Source organism: Chelonoidis abingdonii, chromosome 17, assembly GCF_003597395.2.
Source record: "Chelonoidis abingdonii isolate Lonesome George chromosome 17, CheloAbing_2.0, whole genome shotgun sequence".
NCBI lineage: Eukaryota > Metazoa > Chordata > Testudines > Testudinidae > Chelonoidis > Chelonoidis abingdonii.
Window position 1 is genome coordinate 20,874,371 of NC_133785.1, and position 21,328 is coordinate 20,895,698.

The 21,328-nt window shown below is 42.0% G+C and overlaps 2 protein-coding genes across 6 annotated transcripts in view; one reads left to right on the plus strand and one right to left on the minus strand.

Moving 5' to 3' along the window:
* Nucleotides 1–21,328, minus strand: part of CHCHD4 (coiled-coil-helix-coiled-coil-helix domain containing 4) — a 352,177-nt gene that overhangs the window by 307,885 nt on the left and 22,964 nt on the right. The gene's annotated exons all lie outside the window — the stretch shown is intronic.
* SLC6A6 (solute carrier family 6 member 6) overlaps nt 1–21,328 on the plus strand; it is a 78,608-nt gene that overhangs the window by 8,129 nt on the left and 49,151 nt on the right. Inside the window, exons 1-2 of one of the 5 annotated variants that reach the window (XM_075073201.1) lie at nt 448–519; nt 12,102–12,296. The exons of 2 other annotated variants lie outside the window; for them this stretch is intronic. Coding sequence is in view for 1 of the 3 variants with exons in the window: in XM_032784292.2 (XP_032640183.1) it covers nt 465–519 (55 nt within the window). In the remaining 2 variants the exon portion in view is untranslated. Of the gene's footprint in view, nt 1–447; nt 520–12,101; nt 12,297–21,328 lie in introns of those variants that run through there. 2 more of the 5 variants (XM_032784292.2, XM_075073202.1) reach the window with 2 other exon arrangements.

Consider the following 21,328-nt stretch of genomic DNA (forward strand, 5'->3'; position numbering starts at 1 on the left):
ATGTGAATAATCAGAATATTGTGAAGTGTTGGAATTATGAAACTTCCAGGATAGAAACCTCTCTGTGCAGTGTGAATTTTCAGAGAGGTCTAAACTTCTACGGATATGAATTCTAGATTGGGATTAACCCCATCAACTGTGAATGACCAAAATGAGGCCTCTTCGGTAATGTTAAACTTTCAGAAGCTAATAATCCCCTCAGAATGTGAACTCTCAAGAGGAAATTAAGCCCAGGGATTTCAAACTTCAGATGGTGGATCCCACTGATATATCTGAATTCTGAATCAGAGGACACATGAAATATTTGCAGGGGCCACCTCCTGCCATGTGACATTTTGAAAAAGGACTCCTTGTGATAGTAACCAGGCATTTGTATTATAATGATAATAAAGGGACCGTTTTGTGATTATCACTTTGCGACAAATACTACCACCATTCATTACTTTCCATCAGTGTCTCACCCTATGGAGGAATCACCACTGCCCATCCACAGTGAGGAGGGGACAGAAGTCCCAACTGGTGAGTGCAGTTGGGATGGGATATTTGTAAAGGGTGGGGGCAGTGCTGCCACATGGATTTATATGCCTCGTGTGTGTGTATCCATTTGTTCTAGGACTTGTTACCAGTGCCCCCTTTTTAATATTTTTTAAGTGTTGTATATTTTAGCATTCCTGAAAGGTGATATATTGGCAGTATTCGTTCTCAGCTGATCCACAGACAAGGTACAACATGAGCAGCAGCCATGTTAAGATTCCACTTCACATTGTCATACTAATGTCTCTGAACTCAGAGCTAGAAGGTTCACCTTTATCTGTTAAGAAAAGGAAAAGGTAGTTCAGATTTTATGCCCTTTCAGCCTTTGGCCTCAGTGCTGAAGCTGCCCATAAGTCTGCTTATTGGGATGATCGTTTTTGCAATGAGGACACTTGTTCTTCCAGAAATCCACAAAACTCATTTTAGATAAGCGACAGGACAACCAATTGACCTGGGTTGGATTTTAACCAGATGTTTAGCCGCAGAGTGGGCCAAATCCTGTGAGTCTCATATATTATATACCTCTGTGTAGGAGCACCAGCCTTTCAGATAACGAAAGTAAATAGAACATGAAAAAAACAAAAAGATTGCCTAGTGTACGCCTTTTGATTTTAAGAGGGCTATTGTCTACATCTTTTCCCCCTAGCTTCTTGTTTAACCTGTTCTTGAATGTAGGCAATGACTGTACCCAGACTACCTCCTTTGCAGTTCTGTGCCATTGCTCAGGTGCAGCACTTTAAAGAACTTCTTACTTTCCATCCAGAGCTTTTCCTTACTTAATTTCAATAAACTGCTTCCTATTCTGCCATCTTTTGAGCCTGATTAATTACTTACATTCACACATATGATTACCTTAAAGGTATTTAGAGATGGTCTCATAGCCCACAGATTCTTCTCACTTCTAGACTGTATTAACACAGTTCCTTCAATCTGTCCTTGGATCACGTTTATTGCCCTTATTTGTGTTTCCTTTAATTTTTCTATATCTGTTCTGATCTGTGGAGACCAGAACTGCACACGCTAGTCCCGCTATGGTTGTGCTCGGACTGTGTTAACACAACACTGTTATCACTTTAGCTTTCCATATGATCCTTTTATATATACAGATCCCAAAATAGCATGGCATCTCCCCCCAGCAGCATCACATTGAGACTCTGTATTAATTTGTGATCACCCTTAGATCTGTCTTAGATTCACAGCTAGCTGCCCCTCATTTAATAGCTGTGCTGTTTATTTCCTCTCCCTCAATGCAGGAATTTACACTAGTACTGAATATCATCTCATTGCATGCAGCCTGCTTACTGCACTATGGTTTGGTTGAAGACAGTATGATTATGTGTTCATTTTAATGCACCTAGATTTATCCTATCTTTCATAGTGTAGTTGTTATTGTTTTGTTATTTACAGTGCAAAGAATTAATTAAGAAACATAACATTTTATGTTTTAATACCCCTCCCGCACTTGTCCTCTGTATATGACTCCAAACCCTATTTCCAGCTCCGTCATTTTTATCTGCATCCCTACCCTTAATTTATTTGATATTAGTTTTAAAATATTAGTAAATAACGTAGAAACTGACAAGTTTAGCATTTTTCTTTTTCTTCATGTTGTACCTTTTCTCTCTGTATAGTTAGTGTATTGTCATTATATGGCTTATATGCATGGAAAGAGGTAGCCTTTCACACAGTGGAGATAATCTCTTTCTCACCTATGTTGGAGCTCTGCTCACTTGAGCAATGGGGTGACATCACTCCACTCTTATAGAACTGCTTAATCTAACTCCCTCATATACACTGGTATTTTTATCATGTCTCTTCCATTGCCCTGAGGGAGGCTGGACTGCTGGGATTGTGGCATCTGCGCCAAGAATGAAATATAAAGTTTGGTGAATCATGAAAAATCAAACAAACATACAAGTGTGAGTGAAAGCTTTTTATTTAATGTTTGCTCACGCTGTCATGGAGTGCATTTCCTGGACTCTGTACTGAACTCTGGTGTAGCTGTCAGACCACTCAGCTTGATCCAGGTTCAGATCAAACCAGATCAAAGGTGATCATTAAAATGTTAAACTAAATGGCTGTTTACACATAACCCCTTGCAGCAGAGAGGAAACAAGTGGCCAAGGTGAACGATGGTGACAGAGATGGGTGAGAGCTGCTAAAAAGTTGGAATATGAAATCTGAATATCCAGAGAATTGGATCTGGGGTTTTAACTGGGCTTATTGTATTCTGTAGAGCTAGATGTCAGCTGCAAAAATATAATCTGTGTCTGGGTTCGGATTCTGATTTAGTGTCCCTTCAAAAATGTTGGAATGATTCAGGTCTGAGGATTCCATTTGGGCCATTTTCCAAAAACAAAAGGGTGTATTGTCACAGGTTTAGGTAGGTCAAAAAGGACCAGTTAGTAATTCACACACACACACACACACACACTCTGAAAGTAAATGATTGCAATAACTAATTAGAACAAAAAGTAATTTTGTGAAGTAATCTGATCATCTCCTGTTCCGTATGGTAATTTGAATTACATGTTAAAGTTATCTTGTCTTGCCTCTCCCAGATATGAGTTGGGATGCCAAGTCACTTTGCAGTTCATATATTTGATGCAAAAGACTTGCAAATAGAGTCAGTAACACTTCCTATGCAGTAAATTTATTTGTTCAAAGAGTACATTTAACAAGGTTGATTTTAAATAATAAGGGAAAGGAACACAAATCCAGCTAGTTTATTACAGTTGCTACATGAAAGCAACAACTGCAAATAATACACACTCACGAAATATCACAAACAATAGATTCACCAATAAAAGAACCAACATGTGCTCATACCTGAAACACTATGTACTCCAGTGAAATACTGTATAGGTCCTCAGAGTTTAGGAATGGGAGGTTATAACAAAATAACATTTTCATCTCCTTGTGATCCGGTGAAGACATTGGCATTTCTGCTGATAGCTCAATAAGACTTTTGATTAAAAAGGATCCTGCTTGTTCTTGATTTGTTTTTGCACTTTTATGAAATACATTCCCATGCAAAGCTAGGGGAGAAAAATGCCAACAAATGTGTTAATAAATCAAGTCTGTAGATGAAAAGGTAGAAAATAGGAAGTATTGAAAAGGAGGCTATTTTATGCATAATAATTATAAGAGAAGATAAAGAGTAATAATAAAAGAATACAGGGCAAATATCTGGCAGTCTTTGTTTAGGCAAAACTCCAGTTGGCTTACATTCTTGTGACAATTAAATGATTTAGTAGACTCAAGGTGAAAAAGCGAGCAGAACAGATAATTAATTAATCCTTATTTATATTAAGGTCATGGCCAAAGGCCCCAATCAGCAATTGGGTCCTGTTGTGCCAGGCACTGAAAAAACACATAAGACAACACAGTTACTGGAGGGTTTACATTTTAAAAGGCAAAACCCAGGAATGAGGTATTTGTAATTGCAGGAGTTTCATTTAAGTCACACAGTACTGAAGAACATCACTGAGGCAATAATTGTCGTCCGTGGGATTGAGGAGCAATAGGGCTGTAGGAAGAGGTGTTTATTCATGTGATTCCAAGTCACAGAGTATGTCTACACTACCTGCTGGATTGGCGGGCAGTGATCAATCCAGCGGGGGTCGATTTATCGTGTCTAGTCTAGATGTGATAAATCGACCCCCGAGTGGTCTCCTGTCAACTCCTGTACTCCACCGCCACGAGAGGCACAGGCAGAGTCGACGGGGGAGCAGCAGCAGTCGACTCACCACAGTGAAGACACCGCGGTGAGTGGGTCTGAGTACGTCGACTTCAGCTATGTTATTCACTTAGCCGAAGTTGCGTAACTTAGATTGATCCCCACTCCCCCGAGTCTAGACCAGGCCAAAGACTCCCTTCTCAAGTCCCTATCTTCAGATAGCATTAATGTTGAGAGGGAAGCTGTCAAAATTCTATTCGAAAGAAACGCATATGTAGGACCTGATTCTGAGCTTATTTATACTGTGATAGCTCCTGACTGCAGGGTTGCTACTATTGATTTACCTTTCTATAAATGAGATGAGAATCAGGACCTTAATTTCCATAGACATGGGACCCCGTTTTACAGTCCTTAGGATTGAACCTACTCCCCTTGAAATCAATGGAAATTTTGCAATAATGCTTAGTTGTTACTCAGGCAAGATCCCATTGGGCCATATCATTCCCCAGTGATGCACTTGTAAATCTGATGACCACTGTTGACGTCAGTGGACCGCTCCAAATTTACAATGGAGTAATTTAGGCTCTGTTTACCTGGGGAAAAATGTGTGTTGTTTTTTTTAGTCGAGTTACCGTAACAGGATTGAAGCCAAGTAGACACAGTTTAGCACTGTTTCAATTATTAGCTGGTTGTGTTATAAGCTTAGCCTAGGCTCTACTAAGAACCTACGAATGGCTATACTAGATCAGACCAATGGTCCATTTAACCCAGTATCCTGACTGCTGATGATAGCTTATGCCAGGTGTTTCAAAGGGAATAAATAGAACAGGGTAATTTCAAGTGATCCATTTCCCATCATCCAGTCCCAGCTTCTGGCTGTTGGAGGTTTTTTGGGACACCTAAAGTATACGGTTGCATCCCTGAACGTCTAGTCCTCCATTAACTTCTTTAATTCTTTTTTGAACCCAGTTATTGTTTTGGCCTTCATAACATCCCATGACAATGAGTTACACAATTTATGTGAAGAGGTAAATAACACTTCTCTATTCACTTTCTCCACATCATGCATAATTTTGTAGACCTCTCTCATATTGTCCCCGCCCCCTTTACTCATCTCTTTTATAAGATGAACAATCCCAGTCTTTTTAATCTGCCCTCGTATGGAAGCTGTTCCATACCCCTAATAATTTTGTTGTCCTGTGCACCTTTTCCTATTCTACTATATCTTTTTTGATATATTGAACTCAGGGCTTTAGAGCAGGATTTGCTCTATGCTGCATGTACTCTACTGTTAAGCTTCTCAAGGCTGTCATTAATGGCGAGTTCCTTCCTGAGGTGTCAATCTATTCCTGTCCTAGGTCAGACTGACTGAAAGACAGATGATCTATCTTCTTTCCCTTAATATGACTGTGCTCCTCAGAGGCAGGCCTGCTCTTCAGGCAGAATGAGCAAAGATAGCACATCTTTGCCCTAACAGAAAGAACATAATTTGCTCTATGGAGTACCAGTTAGCTGTGTCCCTTCAGTAGGCTGGCTGTTTTCTGAGGACAAGAGCAGAATGTTTGTCTCAGCCTCTACTGATTCTGCCCCTTCATGGGAATGATCACACATAAAGGGCCTGATTTTGCCAGGGGCCAAGAGCCTTCTGTGAGGTGCTGAATAGTCCTTGCAGCCAAAAAGAGCTGATTGCTCTTTGCACCAGCCAAGATGTGCACTTGCAATACCTGCGGATAGCACTTACCAATTACGTGTTTTGACAAACTGGAAGTGGCTTGGATAGATTTCTCTGCAATGCAACACGTTCCGAGCATTCACGACACTTTCCAGCCACTAAAAACAGTACATCACCATTCGAAAAGAATAATAAATAATAATGATGTGATTATTTCTATATGGCCTACTGGGAAATGACAATTAAAAAAACCTCCAAACAACTAGTTGTTTAAAACCACTCCAAATACATTACACAGTGAGTTATACTCTCCAGAACTACCGTGTGTACCAGTTTACTGCAGCACGGGGAGCCGGTCACAGGACATGTTCTGAATGCAGTAATGATTAGTTGGAATATGTTGTTACATTCAGCATTTTCTGTTTATTTAAAGCAACATGCTTTGTGCTTTGAAGATAAAATGAGTGTAATCTAATATAGTGCAAATGGGGGCCATTGCTTTTTTATATTCAACCCAGAACTGTCATTGATCACAAGGGTGACCAGATGTCCCAATTTTATAGGGACAGTCCCGATATTTGGGGCTTTGTCTTATATAGGTGACTATTACCTCCCACCCCAATCCCGATTTTTCACATTTGCTATCTGGTCACCCTGTTGTTCACCCCTATGATAATGCAATATCCTCTCTAAATTTTTCTTTCCAATTACTTGTTTTGAATGTGTGAAATATCAGAGCATTGAAATTTGCTTTTCATACAGTATTGTTGTTACTTACTTTAATCTTTGTCCCTCCTTTCCCTAAGCTCTCCTTCCTCTGTCTCTTATTTTAGGGCCCAAGCCACTTACAACAGTGTAACTTCATTTTAGATCAGATTCCAGTCTCACTTACACTAGCGTAAAACAGGAGTTACTCCACTGAGGTCATTTGAGATCAGAATCAGGATCTTGATGCTAGAAATTTAAATTGTAAGCTCTTTGGGGCAGGAACCCTAGCTGATGTTTTGGTGGCATTGAAATCAGTGGTTTTGCCATTTATTTCAATGGCACTGGGATTTCATCCGATGGCTCTTTAAATCTCTGTTAAGTGCCCTGAGATGTTATTGTGATCTAAAGTGTTTAACAAATTATTATGTAATAATGATTATAACAGTTTGGGACATTTAAATGATAGATACCCTTTCAACTCCCACCCTACCCCCCAGCGATACGAAATTCCCATTTTGTATTGGTACAATCTTAAATAATTATGAAAAAGGGCCTCCGGGCATTTAGGATCTATATAGTCACTCATTGCTCATGCCACTGTGCAATGCCTCCCTGCTGCAGATAGAGGTCACACAAGGTAGTTAGTGCCGCACAGAACAGCTGCTTCTCAGCTTAGCTGTTTTTCAGTTCAGCAGCTCCAAGCCACAGAGCCTTGGCTCTGAAGTGGGGCTTCTTTGAGCTTCAGAAGATAGCAAATGTTCACTGGCCAAATGGGCTAATAGAACATTCCTTTTGTCAGAGTAAATTTATTTTAACCGGCCTCAAAGAGATGCAGAACTACATGCAATTTCACTTGTCACTCCGGATAATTTTCAAAGGTATCCACTGTAAAGACATTACCCCAAATCCTCAAACAATTATAAACAGTAAAACATAAGGAGATGCCTTTACTTGACTGCTGTTTCTACTCCAACAGCCTGACTCTTTCCAGGTCTCTGGTTTATCTGGGGGAAGAGTGTTGTTAATATGGACTCCATCAGGCCTTGTCAGAAGCCAAACCTACAGATATGGCTGCCATAATGGACTACATTTCCTAGCCTGCTCTGCTTCCCTGGATGTCAGAGAGAGGCTGACTGGGAGCTACTAAAAGCCAATCTTGCCCCTCACCCTGGAAGAATAGGATAGGCTTATACACTAGGAAATAATTTAGCCCCATCTGTTCAGTTTTCTGAACTGTACCTTCATAAAGTGGTAAACAGCAATAGATTACGTGAGTGAAATTTACAGACCCCAATGTTGGAATATAAAAGCAATATATAACTAAACCCATCCGCTGAAATCTGTCAGAAATGATAGAAAAGATAAGAGATGGAGGAAAATGGTTGAGTTGCTATGTTTTGTCTAGTTACACACAGAAACATGTTCACCCACAAACACCAACAACAGGGCAACATATGGACAGCTGAGGGGAGAGACACTGGTATTAGGCTGGCACTGTTGGTATTCTTTGCTCATATCAGAGGTGATCCTGTACTCCTCACTCACACCAGGGTCGTTGAGGTCAAAGTGGCACTTTAGTGGGGTCTTTCTCTGAGTTTAAAGTGTAGGATCAGGCCCTTTTGTTTGCATGTGGAGTAGCTATGCCATGTTCAGAGCATGGCAAGCAGAAGTGGTCTGCATGTTCAGTTTCCTTAGAGAAATTAAATGTTTGCTTTAGGCACTATCTGCTTCTTATATCTCTCGATACAAAACCAACAGTGCAGCTTTCCTTATATGAAAGCAGTCAAAGCTATGTGACTAAGCAGAACTGAAGATATACTTCTGGTTTAAAAATTAATCAAAGTCATGTGATATTTTGGAGCGCTAGATGTTTCATGGGATTGGTAATGAGATAGGAAGACTTTCACCTCCAGCTCATTTGTTTAAATCAGGTCAGTAGTGACCAAAATTACTTTCTGTTGGAGGCTATTCAGAGGCCCTGTATAAAATGCGTGAATGATCTACCTCCAGTACAGGAATCCCCATCAGAGCTGACACCTTTGTAGGGAGTCTCAGCAGAGAATCCAAGCAGTGGATGGGCCATGAAGGCTGAACTACTGTTTTATGACTTGATATGATGATCCCTCCGGGTTATAACTGAGGCACATTGATGGTGGGGGGGCGGGAATGCAGGGGAAGTAGACCCTGAACTGGGCTGGCCCATCCTTAACCATTCAGTACGTAAACAAAGAACTTCAGTCTCCCAGCTGTCAGGCTGGCACCTTTCACAAGATGCATGGAAACAGAAACAGAGAGAAAACATCATATGATTTTTATGATTTTGCTTCTCTATGATGTTTGACAGTTCGGAGCAGAGCAAATTGTGCAAAGTTTACCATCTCCACCAGTTTATGCAGCCAGTTTATCACTTCTTCTTTTGGCATATCCTCTGCAGAAACATCCTGGTCTCTGTTTCCCCTCTATATACAAGTAACCACTGTTAGATTTCATTTCCTGTGCAAATCTTGATAACGTTTAAAGCTTCTGTTCAGCTGCTGTTTTCTTGAAGTAAATAAACAACGTTTCCCTCCCCCGGTTTCCAAACCGAATGAAAATCTCTTATTGTTCAAGGGCTATAAACTAAGATTGTCTTATAAAGTGCCTTAGAAACATTCTTACCTCAGTAAGAGAACCAAAGATTCTTATCGTGTCAGCACTGGCCTGCCTCATTTTAAAAGTCTACAACTAATTTGTCTCACTGACTCATATTTCTGTGAACTAGAGGCCCCACTGCAGATGAGAAATTGAAACAAAACCCCAAGGTAACTCATCGTTAGAGCCCAGGGCTCCAATTACGCTCAGTGTAATCACATTCACAGTGCAGTTGGACTCTTGGCGTGTTCCTCTGCTGTGGGCACAGCTAACATGGCTCAGTGCATGCACACAATCTGGTGTCAGTACTGTTGGTCAACTCTAACCTGCTGTGCTGCACAACCATGTTGCTATTAGTGCATTCTGGGCAAATTTTGGTGCATAGACACCTTATGGGTGGCAGAGAAGGGTGGGGAGAAGTGTGATGCTGGGGTCAGGAAATGGATTTTTGTGAACAATGCATTTTGGGATGTCCTCCCTCCCACACAGAGATCAGGGATTTGGGAGGACTAGATTGCCCAGTACACTGACATAATTAATACATAATTAACCTACAGAATGGAGTCCCTATGTTAGAAACCACTTACAATCTGTTGTTTATGTTATAAAAGTCCTCATAATCAGGGTTAGAATAAGTCCTCAAATACTATCTAAAACTTAGATGGATACATAAGGTTAGTAAATAACGTAGAAATACAGTCCCATCCACATAGTTAGGATCTCATCCATGCTACAGCCTGGTTATAAAATTGGTCAAAATCTGTGAAATAATTTTTTGTATGAGATATTTATGCATTGCAACAGTTGCTCCTCTGCTTACCACTGGGTATATTACAAGGAAATTTGAATGTGCCTCACATTTCCTTTTTTTCTCTTCTTTGCATAGTGTCACATATTACTTATGGATAGCAGTAGCCACCCCGCCCACCCCAACCCTGAATGAGATTTAAAACTGAGTGTTTATTTTCCCCCAGGGAGAGAGAAGGTGGGTGAGGTAATATCTTTTTTGGACCAACTTCTGTTTCACCCAAACATTTATTCTGATGTATTTGGAGTATTTGGAAAACATTATATGAAAAAATGTGACCTATCTTTGAGACTAGCACATGAGTAAACAATATGGGTAAATGTAGTGACAAATTGAGAATTTGTTGATAAAGCAAAGCATGTTAGGGGAAAATGAAATTATTCCCAAGGGGGAAAAAAAGCTATAACATAATATATTTGTATATCTCTTTGTATGGTTGCTTCATCCAATGCCTACTTTATTTTTATTCTACACATTTGAGACCTACTCAGTATAAAATCGTAGCACCAAATGAATGATTGCTGCCTAATGATTCCATATATATATAAAAAATGCACAGGACAGATTCAATATATTATTAATCACATACATAAAGTCAATAGGTACTATACCAAAACATTGCAAATATTCAAGTTCATAAGGTCTCTTTTTTTTTTAGAGGTTACATTATCAAGTAAATTTCTCCAAAGTCCATATTGTGTAAGTGTTTGCTCATGGTTTATCAGAGGTTACTGAAAAGGTTAATGCTCAGGCACACTAATGAACTGTAACTTCATTATATAACAGCCCCTTAGAAGCAAAAAACCCAAACCAAACCAAAATTAAAAGACTTTACTAGGTTTAGTAGGAAGGTGAATTATTATTTAGTGCGAACAAATCAGTCAAAAGGGAAAAAAAGAGATTTTAAGGGACAAGACTTGAAGTGTCCTCCTTAACCATACCAACAACATTTGGGAATGTATCTATTGTGCCATGTATATTGCATGCACACATTAAATTTTGTGGGGACAGTCAAGGCACCACTCGTAAAAATTAGGGACTTTAGGGGGTATGTAGTGCGGTAGAATAATGTATTGTACTTTCAAACTTGGAAAACTGGTATATCAGGAGCAGTATAGCAGGGAAAGCAGCAGGAACATGGTGCTCACTTTAGCTTGTTGATAATCGCTATGCTTTTAGCTAACACACCCAGGGGATGTTAAATTAAGTCAGTAGTTGGCTTGATGTGAACAAAAACAAATTTTTAACTGGACATCCCCACTACACAGTTACCAGTACTATATATGAAGAGCATAATAGTTTTAATCAGTTCTTCCTACCTCTGCAAACCACCCACCACCATTGCATTACTCCTCTGCCCTATATGGGATCTTCACCTGTGGTGGAAGCACCACAAGAAGTCCTGCTGATGAATTTACCTGTATCTGGGTGTGTGGTGGGACAAGCCGATTGGCATGAGAAGACAGTGGCTGAGATTTAGGCCTGTTGGCATGAGAGGAGATTGACTGTGGCTGTATGATGCAGAGGAGTAGCAGTCACCCTGTGCAGGGATGCTCTGTTCCCCATTTGTACCATTGGGAGGGTCTCCACAGCTCCTGGCTGGGGAAGGGGAGAGTGAGGTGGGTAAGGGAGAGGCCAGTAGGCCAATGTTCTGTGATCTGCAGGGTGTGACCCAAAACAGCCCTGTGTTCACACCGTCCCCACTACTGTAATAACCCTTGTACAAAATGTGCCTTGTGAGGTATCATTTGAAAACTAGTAAGTCGCTGGTCAATAATATCATGGTGAAATATAGGTAGCAACATTATATGTAAAGTTATGAATTCTCCCCCAAGTGATGTTATTAGCACAGGTTCAAAACCAGATCGCCCTGCTGAGGTAATAGTTGTTAAACAGCTCGGTCCTAAACAAAGAATGTGTGTTTACATATAAGTAGTAAACAGGACCAACAAGGCAGCAGTGGGAGGAGATGTCAGGAAACAGAAGAATTTGCATTTCAGCAAACGCAAGTGGGGGACAAAAGAGCATGGCGCTTCCTTCACCACCAGACTCTGTCGCCTTCCTCACAGCTTTCATGAACTTTACTTTGTGGGTGTCCTTTGGAAGAATCCACTTCGAAGATTCACTGGACTATAAAAGAAAGGCACAGAGAACCCCAAGTTAGTTCTTTCACCTAAGAAGACAAAGGCGCCAGCACCTCTGGGCCTCTGGAAGACATCGTGACCGAGGAGAGGGCCAATAACCGTCTTGCTGGAAGACTGGGGGTGGGGAAAGGGCATTTTGAACAAAGCTTTGAACTAAAACTTGCTAGATTAAGTGTTAGACTTTTAGATGCATGTTTTCACTTTTATTTGCTTGTAACCATTTCTAACTTCCTTTCTTATTATTGAGCTCACTTAAAATCCTGTCTTTGTTAACCAACTTGTTTTACTATTAATCTAGACCAACCATGCTGTGTTTGTGCTAAAGTGAATGTCAACTCCAGTTAATGTTGCAAATTGGTGGGTTTTGTTTCCTTAAAGGAGATTAAGGATCTTATTATTCCTCAGAATGTTGCAGGAGAGGTCTGGATGAATCCGAGCACATGGGTCTGGAGAAGTTCAGGACTGGGACTGTGTTGGGGTCATCTGCTAACATTAACCAAGTCTGGTAAAGACAAAGGTGTATCTGTGATAGTTCCTGGGAGGCTGTTAGATTCATAGTGGTTGAATCAAAAGCTACAGCATGCAGACCAGAAAGTGCATGCTGGCTGTATGTCGTATCCAATTGCTCCCCATCACCTGTACTGAACAGGCCTCTTGGTGCAAGACTCCCTCTCCATCCTTGCAGTAGTTTCACATGGACCTTTTTTTGTTCAGCCCTAGGGTCTAGGGGTTCTAATTCTTCTCCCAGTGAAATAAATGGGAGTTTTGCACTGACTTCAATAGGAGCTGGATTGGTTTCTGGCTTTCCCCTCATCTGCTCACTTGGGAAACGCTACAGAGCTCTCACTCCCCTCAGTCAGGATCAAAATACCTTCCTCCCTTTCCCCAAGTCCCATATGGAAAAGGTGACCTCTCACTGTGGAGTGTTTTGTTTCTTTAGGCTTCATGATCTGTTGTGAGCAGAACAATACTGCATTAAAATACAACCCATTGTATTCTCTTTGTAAATACAGAGTAGTTTTAAGTCTCCGTCCCCACCTTTATCCTCCAATTAGAGAGGCCACATTCAAAGTACAAAGGGCAGTGGGTTTTTTATTTTCCCCTAGTCAGCTACTGTAATCTTCTGGGTTTAGTGGTGATTGATGTATTGGTTCAAATAAAGAAGTATAACAGAATAAAAATTCGGAGGATTATATGATTGCAGGTTTTCTATTCCAGTTAGTGTTTCATAATAGCTCTGAGCTGAGACACAGTGCCCATTTACAGCACTTGACGAGTATGAACACAAGCGCCACATAGAAAAGACAGCTGGAAAAAAATAGATGCCTTTTGTCCAGGATACAGTTGATTAAAAAGAAATTGCAACAAGCCCAGGGCTTTCCTTTTGTAACATACCCCAGCTAAATAAAGGAATATCTGTTACTCCCGGAATTTTCTGTAGCAACTTTTCCAGATGTCAACCGTAGAAGGAAGAGAAAAGGAGTATAACAGTGAAAGAAACAGGCAAAAAGAGAAGTGGGACGAGAGAGATTCTGAAATGGGAGGGAGTAGAGTGAGGGAGAAGAAAGGAAAGAAAGGGAGGATGGATAGATGAATAAATAGACATACACAGAGAGAGAGAAAAGAAATTAAGAAAGGAAGATTGAAAAAGGACATAAATGACAAAGAGGAGAAAGTGAGGAAGATGATAAGGAAAGTTTATAGAGAACCTTTAAAGAGTATTAGAGAGGCAATGAGTTAAATGGAGGGTTGGTATTTTCCAGAGAATATGGGGGGTGTTTTGTCTGATGAAGAAGAAGAATTAGGATAGGCGTTAAGGACAGTAAATGGAGTCAGGCATTCTGTGGATATTGGTACAGGCCACCAGGGTAGCCAGGTAAAGACGTGGATCAGTTTTCCCCCCTGACATAAGAAAGACCTGTAAAAAAGCCAGAACTTTTATCTGGAGTTACATGTTTTACTCATCTATTGAGTAGGCTAACCATTCTGATATTCTAAGGTGGGAAAGTGACAAACTGCAAAAGTTGCATGGTTTAGAGTTCTGAGCTCCTAGGAAATGAGCCAAATGTAATAAAGATTTTATTTGGGGCCTGATTCTGCTCTTATTGAAATCAGAGTTTTTCCCTGTTGTCCTCAGGTACAGCAGGAGTTGTGAACTGGTATGAGCTGGGAATCACAATGCTATTAATATTGAAATACTTGTAAATATAATGATATGAAAATTAAAGGTGGCGCCAGCACGCTTACAGTCTAGGGATGGCTGATTTTGTGAAAATATGAAATGGAGATGGAAATTTTACTTGTTTCACAAATGTACAGATATCAAATAGGAGCTCTGATAAAGCCTAAACCGGCAAAGGGCACTCTGGTTAAGTAGGAGTATAAAATTAATTATAACGTGATAAACAGAAGGCTTTAAACAGGTAAGTCTGGTAAGATGGAACATTAGCAAACACAGAAAACACAACCTGAAGGAAGTTACCATTAGGGAAGTCTCCAAAACAGCAACAAAATCAGCTCCTGAACATCAGGCTGCAGAGAATATTCCAACCGTCAGTAAAAATCATGGGCCAGACTCTGCGGTCATTCTTCAGGCACAGTTCCCATTAAAGTCCATGGGAGCTTTGAGTATAGATCAACTTCTCTTCTGATTTCACGTGGGGGTGAGGAATAGCAGGCTGTAGAGAAGCCTAAACAAGGGGCCCAAAGCAATTTCTCAGTCCATATTCAAATAGGAAACTGGCAGAGTCAGATCTCACTCCTATTCGATTTATATTTAGTCCTATATTGGACAAAACTTAGGCTGATTTCGGCAGAAGGTTTCCTTGAGTAAAAACTGAGTAAAGTCTTCAGGACTTTGCCCAATAACGATACTTAGTTTTTACAGAGCACTTCACAAATACACCTCCACCCTGATATAACGCTGTCCTCAGGAGCCAAAAAAATCTTACCGCGTTATAGGTGAACCCGCGTTATACTGAACTTGCTTTGATCCACCGGAGTTTGCAGCGTTCCCTCTGGGAGCATTGCTTTACCACATTATATCCGATCACGTTATATCGAGGTAGAGGTGTACTAATGATCTAATCCAGTGGTCCCCAACCTTTTCGTCTGGCGCATGCCAGACGAAGGACCACTGCGGCGGTGGAGAACCCATCAAAATGCCATCGAATTTCGGCAGCGACGCCTCTCGATGACGCCACTTGCCGTCAACAAGTGACATCATCAAGAGGCGATGCCGCCGAAATTCGGGAGCGACTCCTCTCGATGACGTCACTTGTCGATGGCAAGTGGCATCATTGAGAGGCGTCCCTGCCGAAATGCTGCTGAAATTCGGCGGCATTTCGGCGGGTGCTCTCCTGGAGGCCAGGACGCGGTCACATTAAGATGCCCCCATGGGCGCCATGGCACCCGCGGGCACTGCGTTGGGGACCACTGATCTAATCCTTCTCATATCCTGGTGAGGAAAGGAAGTAGTCTCAGATTTTAACATATGGGAATGGAAAACAAATGACTTGGCCAAGGCAGCAGAGTAAGTTATTGCCAGTGCCAGGATCAGAACTGAAATCACCCTGGTAACCAGTTTTTCATCTATGCCATATATTGCTTCTTTGCAATGTCGCCTTTCTCTGGTTCTGCTAAGAGACGACTTAGCCAGTGTGCAGCTTGTGAGGTAGTTTTCAAGATGGCTATAATCTCTCAATCACCTACACTCCAGAAGCTACTAAACTACCTGTATGTACCATACCTTCTGCTTAAAGTGAGTTTTTACAGAGTATTTTTGGCCCTTTTAACATTCTTTCCTAACTAGGTTTCTTAGGATTTTGAAGGAACTTAAATAAAACTCCAGAGATCAGAACCAAAGGGGTACATGTTTATTTATAATCTTCAAAGGCACACATGCAAAACTGTGTGTGTATTGTGACATGCACAGATACTTGTGCAAAAAAACCCATGTGCACAGGCAAGCCTTGATTTGCACAAATGCGTCAGGATATTTGCACACCTGAACTGGGTGCACATGCTTTTGCCGATTTGGCCCTTAAAGATCACTTGACTTCAGTGGAGATAAACCGGGGATGAATTTGACGTTGACGCCTATTGAAAGGTGCTGTATTGCAGTGGTTCTCAGCCAGGACTCTGGGGCCACTGTAGGGCTGCGAGCTGGTTTCAGGAGGATCTGCCAAGCAGGGCTGGCATTAGACTTGCTGTGGCCAGGGCAGAAGAAGTCCCACCACATGGGGCTGAAGCCAGGTGCCCCAAGCCCTGCCACCCGGGGCTGACACCGAAGCCTGAGCAACTAAGATTTGCAGGGCCTGCTGTAGCATGGGGCCCCTGGCAATTGCCCTGCTTGCTACCCCCTAATGCTGGCCCTGGCTTTTATATGCAGAAAACCAGTTGTTGTGGCACAGGTGGGCCATGGAGTTTTTATAGCATGTTGGCGGGGCCTCAGAAAGAAAAAGGTTGAGAACTCTGCTATTTTGTATTGTTTTCCTTTATGAGAGGTGAGAGAGTGAATCATTATTCTAATGACAGAGGTAGCAGTTATGTAACTACACCAGAGATGATGTACTGTGTGGAGCTGCCTGGCATTAGCTATGGGCATTCTCTGCCTAAGGCCGATCTCTTCTAGAGTTCTCCGCTGAGGTCCAATAGCTAACTGGTCGTGGGGGAGCAGCAACTGAGTCTGTGTTAATCAGACAGTGAGATATTCTGAGTAAGACATTTCATGCACCTGTCTGACAGGTGGGAGTGGGGCTGATGTATGTGGAGACTAAAGTTGTGCTGCAGAGGAAAAAAGGAGCTAATATGCCAATTATATAGAGTGTGTGGAGCAGGTAATGATTATGCTGAGAGCCAAAGAGAGAAAAATGCAAAGGGCCACATTTAGCTACTGTATTATATTCTCCTGCATTATACCAGATTAATTACATTAGCTTCAGTGAAGTTAATTGAGTTCACCCCAATGTAAATGAGAACAGAATTAGCCCAGCAAAAGTTGGATTTTTTCCCCCTTTTCTCCAGCGAGGTTCTACATATTTATCTGCAGGCTTGGCTGCTGTTCATTGTTTATCCATCTTAACTTTAGCGGATCAAGCCAAGTCTTCCTGGAGATAGCCAAGGCTTCATAGAGGGAGCTGCTCTGGAAGGCAGACATGTGTCTCCTGGAAGGCAGACATGTGCCTTGGAGTTGGATTACTCATGTTGGACTCCACGCTTTTAAAAGTAGTTTTTTCCTTGGGGGAATTAGAGGGACTTGGATCTCAGAAAGTTCCCCACTAAGTGATTCCGTAAAACATAATCTATCATTCTCTTGTTCTGACCTGAGCAGTGAGCAAGTATTGTTTCAGCATCTCCATCAGGCTATTTGATTGTTATCCCTTAGGAACCTCACCCAGTGGAACATAACTGAAGGAAATGAAACTCCAACCCCATTAATGATACAGACAATGCCTTTCACTAAACAAACTCAGCTTTCTTGACTTTTCCTTGACAAAGAGAATGGCCCCTGCCCCTCCCTTAGAGACTCCATAGGCACTTCCTGTAACTGGGAGTGGCTGTGTAGCCACCAGTAGTTGGCAGCTAATGGGATAAAGTCCCACAGTCCCTGAAGGTAACATATGACATGGCTAGAATTGTAGTCACAAGTAGCAGTTTAGTGTTAATTCCTGTGGCACTGATGGACAGTATGTGTCTGCCAGCCATAAACAGACACTGTATCTTAATGGACAATAGAGTAGAGACCTTGCCAACAATAGATGAATAGATTCATAGCAAAAAATGAAATGTTACAATGAGGGAAATAAAAGATCCAGAGCTGCGCATTGCACAGCTATCAGCTAAGCAATGTACTGTGCCTCACTATGCAGCTGGTTAAATGCTATAAAGGCCTTATAATTAGTTTCAAATCCTGCTGTCACTCAGTGAAATTCCTACTGATGGACTAAAAACTGAGTGTAGAGCTGAGAGTTTGTCACTGCAAGATTGCAGAAGTGCCAAGATCCATCATCAAGTTCCGAGTTATTTTGGATCAGAAAATAAAACTCAAGACCTACATTTTCCAAAACGAGACGCCCAAAATGAGTGGACAAGTAGAGTACACCAAATAAGAATGCCCTTTAGAAAATGTAGTGCCATGTGTTACGAAATTAAAATCCCAAAAGACAGCAATTAGCACTTAGCCTGTAAGCTATTAACTCTAACTACAGGACAGTCAACCATCTCATAGATAGATAGAATTTATAGAACACAGCATGCAAAAAATTGGTTAGGTTTGCAAATTCTAAATGAATAAACTTGCACTTTGGTTGAAATAAGACAACAGCTGGTAAGATTAGACTGGATTAGCAAACTCACTAAATAATTAAATAAAATAAGACCTCCATAGAGGAGCAGAAGCATTGTCTCGTTGCAGATCGTTGATCTGTTTAGTCAGGTATCTTGTCTCTATGAGTGGCCACTTCCTGATGCTTCAGTGGAAGGTACCAAAAAAACACACACACCCCAAAACAAACAAACAAACATCAAAAAACCAAACCGTAATGGTTAATGATTATTAAGGCTGGGAGGTGGTCACGGAAGTCATGGATTTTGTGACTTTCCAGGACCTCCATGACTTCTACAGCTGGCAGGTGCAACTGAACCCAGGGTTGCTCAGCAGCAGCAGTCCCAGGCGATGGGGCTACCTCCCGCCAGTGGCGGCGGTCCCTGGTCGCTCCCTGCCAGCAGCAGCAGTGGTAGTCCCGGGCTGCCTCCCCTCCTCCCAGTAACAGCGTCGGGTGCCCCAGAGGCCCCCATCCCCTTCGAGCACCAGCAGGAACCCCGGAGCCCATCCAGCACCAATGGGCACCCCGGAGCCCCTCCCATCAACAACAGCGGGTGCACCAGCGGGTGCACCAGAGGGCTCCCCCACCCCCAACCAGCAGGTGCCTCAGAGCCCCCCACCATAGCACCAGCGGGAGCACCAGTGCTCCCCCTCCAGAGCAGCGGCTACACCCCTGGAACCCTCCAGAACACCCAAGATTTAGTCAGGGGTGTATAGTACAAGTCATAGGTCATGGGGCTGTGAATTTTTGTTTATTCCCCATGACCTGTCCATGACTTTTACTAAAAATAATTAAATCCATGATTAAATCTTAGCCTTAATGATTATCCAGCATCTTATCTTTCTCCTTCCCCAAGCTTCCCCTGCTGTTCACTAGTATGTATATAATAACAGACCTTTCTCTGAGAATACCATAGTGATGAAGTAGTGCTAAAACAAATGGTTTGTTTTTTTAGCTGTCAGAGCAGTAGGGAGCTGTTGTTGCAGAGGGCCATCTTACAAGAACACTGGGCTTTCAAATGTTTAAGGCACTGGGGCTTGACTGGCCCAGGTTTGACTGGCTCAGAGATACATGGTGTATGGAAAGGTTTTCATCTCTATATCTCATACGGATGCATGAATCTCAGAATCATGTGCCAATTAAAAACTTCTTGTAGAGCTAATGTCAACCCAAGCCTCTAAATCTGTTTACAGATCAGAAAGCAGCAAGGAAGTACTAGGCTTACGGCTATCAAATGGGATAATATGAAACATGATTTTTATGACTGTGCCCACATTATAACATGTACCAAGCAAGGAATGGCTGTGGCCTGGCATAAATTTGCTGGTTTGTTTGGGTCTAATGAAAATGTTTGTTTTCAGCATCATAACACTGTGTAAAGGTAACAAGCCAGAGTCAGCTGAAGTCATTTGAGTTGCATGCAGAAGAAATTTGACCTAATGTCTGAATTTGGGTTTACCATTTACTTGCCAACACATTTTAATAAATGCATAATTTCAAATAGTCTAGCTGTAAAAAAAAAAAAATGTTATTCTTATACTGTTTTAGTTAAGAACTGCTGGATAAAAAAGGCACTTGTATGTAAAATTATGTCATGGTTTATTATTTTCACATGGCAATTCATCATTTGCCCACTGTTAAATTAGCTGGCCCCTGTGGTTGCATTTGCTTTTGGTTTTGCATCAGGGTCAGTCATGCCCTCAGATTTTTAATTAACTAACCAACCAACCCTCACACTAGGAAAATGTGTAATTTTATACATGCATATAAGAAGTTGACTGAATATAAAAGTTATTTGCTTTTACTGATGCCAAGTGAAAGCAGTGTCATTGTGAAAATAGAATAAATTGAAGATGCTCTTTCAGATCCTATGGTCCGATTAGGAGAAATGGCTTCCCATTCCAGCTTGTTAAGAATAAACCATCACAATACTTTAGTCAGAGCCAGACTATGGCAGGTTGTAAATGATACAAGATTCTAGGAAGAATTAGGGCAGTGGCAAAGAGCAATGGATGTTACTTAAAAAATGTGAGTACTGTACACTCCAGCGGAAGACATCAGAGTGCAATATGTATTTCATTTGGACTTACCCATTGAGAGGAGTTAAGGGGATTCAGAGATGCGTGCATCGAGAAACTCTGTCCCTCTGGTTAAGGTGTAGTCAATGTCCAGACTCCAGAGAAACATTTTTCACACTGCAATAACAACAAGGACAATAAAAAGATTTTCCAGTCCGTTCAAAAGTGTCCAGCAGTCTGGATTTGGCCCACACTGAGCCTGTTAACTACCTCTGCCGTCGGGGGTGCTGAGGTTCAGCACCATCACTTACTGGTGCAGCATGCGTTCCTTGTACACCCGCTGCCTGCTGCTAGTCAGCACAAAAGGACTGCACATCTTTTACGCCTCCTAAGTCTGGCAGCTGTCACCCTCTTAGAGCAGTGAGGCTCCAGTGCCAATGTACGCAGCCTCTCAGTGCTCACTGGCCTGATCCCATGCCCAGAGTTGTCAGTGTGAGTCTGAGTCAGTGGAGTGTTGGCAGGGGTGAAAGTAACTTAAGGGACTTACTGGTATGCAGGGCCAGGGTTCTGAGCAACGGGGGGCGGGCCTCTGGGCCCCCAGAAGGGCGGGGCCTTGGGCAGAAGAGGTGGGGCTCGGGCCAGACTCCCCCAGCCAGCCCTTCAGCACTGCTCGGTCCGTGCCGCCTGGGGCTCCAGGGGTGATTTAAAGGGCCCAGGGCTCCGGCTGCTAGCGCGGTAGCAGTAGTGGCAGCTGGGAGCCCCAGGCCCTTTAAATCACTGCCGGAGCCCCATGGTAGCGGTAGCAGCG